The sequence below is a fragment of the Lepidochelys olivacea genome, assembly GCF_965140295.1.
Source record: "Lepidochelys olivacea isolate rLepOli2 genome assembly, chromosome: 6".
Taxonomy (NCBI): domain Eukaryota; kingdom Metazoa; phylum Chordata; order Testudines; family Cheloniidae; genus Lepidochelys; species Lepidochelys olivacea.
Genome location: NC_140416.1, coordinates 13756612 through 13763358, shown reverse-complemented (window position 1 = coordinate 13763358; position 6747 = coordinate 13756612). Strand labels below are relative to the sequence as shown.

Genomic DNA, 6747 nt, shown 5'->3' with positions numbered 1-6747 from the left:
CTCAAGTGGTTGAACATCAAAAACTCTTTTTACAAATTGCTGTTGGAGTGGATCTTACAGTGAATTGCAGTTGACTGCACAACATTGATCTTGGCAAGGTTACTGAGAGCACTATGTGACCAGACAGGTAAGAGTTATTCAAGTATTGGATGAGATATTGAGCAGCATGTTGTTTTCAGTGTTCAAACATGTGAACCCCAGTTGGTACCTGCAATACATTATAGAAGAGCCAATCTCTTCTTTGCTTTGGCTGCCAACTTTTTGACCTGTGGTCCAAACATGAGTACAGTGTCAATGTCACTTTAAGGTATAGCAGATTTTTCTCAACAGCAATACCTTCTCCAGCCAGTGTGAAGATTGGTCTGTAGTTGAACCTCCTATAATTATGGTAAAGTAGGTGGACTTTGTTTTTGCTGGATTGAGCTTGAATTTATGTTGCGTTGCCCATCTAGTTATGATTTCTAAGTCCTCATTATATCCATTCTCCATATATCTTTTTCAAGACCCATGGTATGAAGTGCAACATCGTCTGCATAGGTGTATTCAAATCATTTCAGGTAGTCTGACAGACCAGAGGAGAGCAGCAAAAAAACACCAGGACTTAATACTGAGCCCTGAAGAAATCCTGGCCTCATGGTCTTTGAAGGAGTATAACTTAATCTTAGTGGGTTTTTTTCCTGTATGGTAGGAAACCTCTTATCCAGAGGTGCATTTTACCAAACTCCCATCTCACTGCCTATTACGCCAGACTCCATTAAATGTTGCACTGAGTTTAAAAACAGACTCCTGTTGATGACTGCGGTGGCTTTTTCTGGAAGCCATTGCTAAGAGGCTGCCAGAAGGCCACCAGCAAGTCTGTCATTGAGTGCAAAGGCCCATAAGCCATTTGGGTAGGTTCTACCTTTCCTTCTTTTAGAAGCCACCATAGAAGCCTTGACTGTACTGTTCTTTCCATTATATTGCAAAGGAGACTGGTTAAAGATATAAGCCAATAGCTGCCTGGAAAAGAGGGATCCTTGCCGGATTTCAGAGAAACAGTAACTGGTGATTTCCATCAATTTAGGTACCTTCCTTTTTTATGCTTGAGTAATTTCTGATGTCCAACAACCTGGCTCTAGCCTTCTTCCCAAAGTGCTTTAGCTCATGGTCACAGATGGGGTCCAGCCCAGGGGAATTGCTTGGTTCAAGCTTCTCTATTGCATCTTCTCGCTCAGGTATGAGAAAGATCTCTCTGAAGCCATGGTACTGAATTCTATAGGCACATATTTAAATGATCTTCGCCTTTCTTCCTAAATACTCCATCTTGCATGTTTTTGCAATGGCTCTATCCTCATCACCATATATGAGCCTGGTCATCTTGGCATAATGTTCGAACAGCGTACTCACAGACTTTGTCATCGAATGCTTCTACACCTCTACTGTTCAAGATATTGGTGTTATTTAAATTATACGCCTTTGTCTGTTTGTTCTCAATTTGCTTCAATTTCATCCATCAATCTTTTCCTCTGTGAGGATCCAGTCTTATTAAACTAAGCCAGCCCTTCGTTCAAGCAACTATTTACAGAGCTGCAGCACTTGGAGCTTAGCATTCGAGCCATGTGCACACAGACTGACCTGCTGGTGCTTTCTCCATACTCTTCCCTCCTGCAACTTGTGACCCTCCCTCTAAGTTCCATGCTGGTTGCTACAATTTCTAGTCATCATTCAGCCTTTGTAACATTTGCGGATCTGTCTCCTGGGTAGAATATGCTGCTAGTGTGGGCCATTAAGCTGACTGCATATTCATCCTCACTTTCTGCCCTAGTGTGATGTACTGAGAAGAAAAGTGGTGACAAGAACACCAACAGGTGAAGTAGTAAACAAGGGAGGTGGAAAGAAGGAAGAATTTATGCATTGCCTGAAGGATTGCCTGCATTGCAACTGAGCAGAGCTGGATGAATAATTGTTTGTTTGGTTTGGTGGTGGTTCCAAAAAAAAAAACCATTAAAAAACAATATTTAGTTTGCGTCAAACCAAATCTAAAATATTTTGAAATTTTTGGTGACTCAGAAAAGTTAATTTGGGGCCTGTTTCAGAGCAGGATTTCAAACTTGGCTTTCCCACATCCACTGGGCTATATGTTATGGGAGGACTGGGGGAGGGAACAGCAGCACCACCTCCTCCTTCTTCTCTGGCCATTTTATGAATGGCTGAAACCTCTCATATCAAAATTGCAATAATTTTAGGCCAACCAAAACCACATTTCTAGTTGAATACATGACCTGTCTGAAAGAATTTCCATAGCTCTCCATAAGTGTGGCATTTCAGTTAGGATGACTGAGAGTGTGACAGCTGGGTCAAATCTGTGAAGGTTGTACCAGATAAATGGTGCTTCAGTACTCCAGCTACACGACCCCTCTAAGTGGTTGTCACTTATAATGAGCATGCAGACCTCCATGATTTTTGTTTAATAATTGCAATTCCTTCACATTATGGCCCTAATACCAAAGTAAGAGTTCTACCTGAAAACATTTTCAGTTTAACAAAGTGTTTATGTTGTATTACCTTTCTGCAGAGAGACCAAAAGCCCTTCAGTACATCGAGTCAAAGTTAGAAATGGAGAAATACAGAAGCAGGAAACTAAAGCTGAGAGATGTCCTGGAAATCACACCAGAAAGTCTAAAGAACTGCCCTCCTCAGACAACAGGAGATTTACCTTGGCATTTCCTCAGGAAGCTCATGGCTCTGAATGGGATGGCAAGAAGCACAAGCCTTGAGCACAGGGCACCCACTGATCAAACACTAACTATGGACAAAGAAGAGCTGGATATTCCTGAAGATTTTTCTTTTCTCAGTGACACAGACACCAGTGATTCCCTGCACCCCCTTGATGTTCTCTGTGCCATTCTGCTTTCCTCAGACAGTTTCCTACAGCAGGAGATCCTGTCCAAAATGTCCATGTGCCAGTTTGCCCTCCCTCTGCTGCTACCTGCCCTCGACACCCCCAAGTGCACCCTACTGCTGTGGGCCATGAGGGACATGGTGAGGAAGTGGAGGCCGCACTCCCTGGCAGAGAGCAGAGGGTTCAGAGAGGAGAGCCTGGTGCTCACGTCAATGCCAACCATTTCCTTTGTGCGGATGGGGAGCTGCAGCTTCTCCAAGTCCCACCTCCTCAATGAGGTTCTCAGCCCCTCCCAGCAGCACCACAATTTCTTTGTCCACTGGGACATGGAGTCTGGGAACGTCCCACGGGCAATCGCAGATGGGCTGGTTGAGATTTCCTGGTATTTCCCTGGTGGGATGGGGAATTGAGATCTTTTCCCAGAACCTGTCGCGGTTACAAATCTGCTTGGAGATATTGAGTCGCATTGGGTGCAGTTTAGCTTTTTAACAGAGATCTCCTCAGCAGTGTTCATAGTTACTGAGAGCATCAGTGAGAGAGAATATGCGCTGTTATCATCTCTGCAGGGATCAGCCACTAAATACTGCTTCACTTCAATAATCAGGCTGGGAAAGCCAAGGAAACGCTGGAATTCCTGAAAAAGTTAGCCTCGATGCTGAAACTGAACAAGTCACATGTGCTGTGGAAAGGAGGTACCACAAATAAGGCACAATTTGTAAAAGTTCTGCAGTCTGCAATAGCAGCCATAATGAAATCTTCTCCCAAGAGAGTGAGTATAGAAGCCATGGCTGAGACAGCACGTCAATTAGGCATCCAGGTAGATGAGGATAACAAGGAATGTCAGACCCCAAACACATATGCAAAGGAAATCACTGCACAAATCAAAGATGTGGCAAAGTACAAGAGGGAAAAGCTGAGACTCCAAGGGGAGACATGGAGAAACTTGGCTGAAGTGGAAAAAGAGCTGTGCAGAATGAGAAAGTAAGGAGACACCCCACTTGAGAAATATAAATCTCAGCTGAAAAAGAAATTAATGGATTTACATGCTCAGCAGAATAAACATGACCTTACTGATGGTTTGATTACATTTATTACTGGAATAAGACTACTACCTCCCATGGAGAAACATTACTTCCTGAAATGGATGAAGTTTGGCCTGGATCACATTACTAGGGAGAATCTTTCTAAACTATGGGATCAATATAAAGAGAAATGCAAAAAACTCAAAAGATGACCCCAAAATGTTTGCAGAGTTAGACAAATTAATCTCTGCCAGTTCCTTAGGAGTGCAGCATTTCATGTGTGAGTTGGGGCAGTTTTATGAAGCGGAATGCTCAATGGTTAAAGAAGGTAAAATGGCAGAAAGCCAAAGGCAATTCACCCATCTCCCAGGCATAGCAGCTGATCTCATGCTGGAAGGGTTTCCCATGGAGATCATTGATGGAGACGTTTCCAACATCTCACTGCAGTGGGTAACAGATGTTCTGAGTCAGCTTCATGCCAAGCTGGGGGGAAGGTCCAAAATCCTGGTTCTGACGGTGCTGGGAGTACAGAGCACTGGGAAATCCACCCTCCTCAACACCATGTTCGGCCTGCAGTTTGCAGTGAGCAGTGGCCGATGTACACGAGGAGCCTTCACATTACTCATTAAAGTGGCAGAGAACTTTCAGCAGGAACTGGGCTGTGATTTCATCCTGGTGATAGACACAGAAGGCTTGAAAGCCCCCGAACTGGCCAAGCTGGAGGATAGTTATCAACATGACAATGAGCTGGCCACCCTAGTGATTGGACTGAGTGACATAACGATTTTTAACATGGCCATGGAGAATGCCACTGAAATGAAAGATGTTCTGCAAATTGTGGTCCATGCATTTCTCAGAATGGAGAAAATCGGGAAAAAAACCAACTGCCAGTTTGTGCATCAGAAGGTCAGTGATGTGTCTGCACATGAACAAAACATGAGGGACAGGAAACACCTCCTGGAACAGTTGAATGAAATGACCAAAGCTGCAGCCAACATGGAAAAGAAATGCAAAGAGATGAACTTTTCTGATATTATGGATTATGATCTGGAAAAACACAATTGGTACATTCCTGCTCTGTGGCACGGAGTCCCCCCCATGGCTCCAGTGAATTTGGGATACAGTCAAAAGGTTTATGAATTAAAGAAATATTTGTTTGAATTTCTGAAAGATTGTTCACAAGAGAGAACTCCCAATGACATTCCCCTATTTCTTGCATGGGTGAGGAGCCTGTGGAATGCTGTAAAACATGAGAACTTCATTTTCAGCTTTAGAAACAGCCTTGTTGCTGAAGCCTATAACCAGCTGTCTGTGAAGTATGCAGAGTGGGAATGGGGTTTTCGGAAGGAGATACATTTCTGGGTATCTGAAAAGGAAACTTTCATCCAAAATCAGCCACCAGATAAACTAGACACTAATGTTTCAATCAGACTAAAGAGTGAGGCACAGGAAAAACTGAGGCAAGAAGCAGAGAAGATTTTGAATCATTTACAACTTTATTTTGAAAGTGGAACAGCAAATCTGCACCTGATAGAAAAGTACAAAGAAGATTTTAGAAGAAGTGCCAATAGTCTCAGGAATGAACTGGAGAGTTATTCATTCAGCAAGTGGCAAGAAGCGATTCATATTAAAAAAGGCCAACACAAAACAGATGCTATGCTGTCAAAGTACAAGAGAAAAATTGAAGAGAAAGTGGATGGGCTTCTGAACCATTGCAGGAAAAGCAACTGCAAATTAAATAATGATGAACTGGAAGAGGAATTGGAGAACATGTGGACAGAAACATTGTCAGAATTATCACTTATTCCTTTATAGAGACGCAACATATTTGAAGATGTGGAGTTCCAGCTGAGAAGAGACCTAGCGGACAGGGGCAGTGCAGTCTGGAAGATGTTACAAGATGCCAAAAGCTTGTGTGCTTATTAAACAAAAAATTTCAAAATGAAAAAGGAATACTTAGACTTAAAAGTGTTCAGAGGTTACAAACTATAAATATCAGGTGTGAAAGAATTCTTGACACAGGAATGCTGGCATAAAACAGAGGCTTTAGCTAAATCCTTAATAGAAGAGTGCAATAGTTACACTGATGGAAAAGTAAATGGCAAAGCAGATTATGATGAAACTTATTGCAGAGAGTTGTTGCGGATGATTAACGAGTGGCTTCAGCAGGCTGATGTTCAAAACCTTCACACCACCGCCTGCTTTGCAGTTGACCTGAAGCTTCACTTTTTGGGGGATGAAGCTCGTGCATTTCAGACGATGCATGAAGAATTCATTAAAGAAAATGATCCTCTGCAGCGTCTGGGGAAACTGAAACCTCAGTATCTCTCCACGTTCAAAGCTCTGTACTTAGAGAAGATGAGTGTCAGGACAGGGCCTGGAATTTCTGTGATCAGTGTCTGAGACCTGCCCTGGTGGACTATGTGAACAAGAGACTTGGGACAGAAATCGTGGATGACATTCTCAGCAGTGAACGGTCTGTTGAGTACAGCACCCGGAGATTTTTCCAATTCTTTGTTCTGAAGCAGCTGTTGGAAGAAAATGACTTTAACACTTATGTGCAATACACAAGGAATTATGTAGATTTTATCAAAACCTGGATACAGAGACACTTGTTAATGCTCTACAAAGAGAAGGCGAGTTTGGGAGATTTGGAGAAAAGGATTTTCTCCCCAATAATTAATAAATTCAGCCATGTTCTGAAATACTCCAAAGGTGAGAGGACTAAGACAGTCTCTGCCTTTTTAGACAATTTGTGTGAAAAGCTGCAGCAGGATCTAGTCATTCCCAGGGATAGCTTAGAAGTGATACTGTTTAAAAACACAGCAAGTGCAGACCAATTTT

The 6747-nt window shown here is 42.7% G+C and overlaps 1 protein-coding gene across 1 annotated transcript; it reads left to right on the top strand.

Moving 5' to 3' along the window:
• Positions 1 to 3998: 3998 nt before the first annotated feature.
• Positions 3999 to 5718, top strand: LOC311522768 (interferon-induced very large GTPase 1-like; the record flags this gene model as incomplete). Its single annotated transcript, XM_084632236.1, is given in 2 exon segments — positions 3999 to 4091; positions 4093 to 5718. Coding segments are annotated over 2 exon segments (1719 nt in total).
• Positions 5719 to 6747: the final 1029 nt, after the last annotated feature.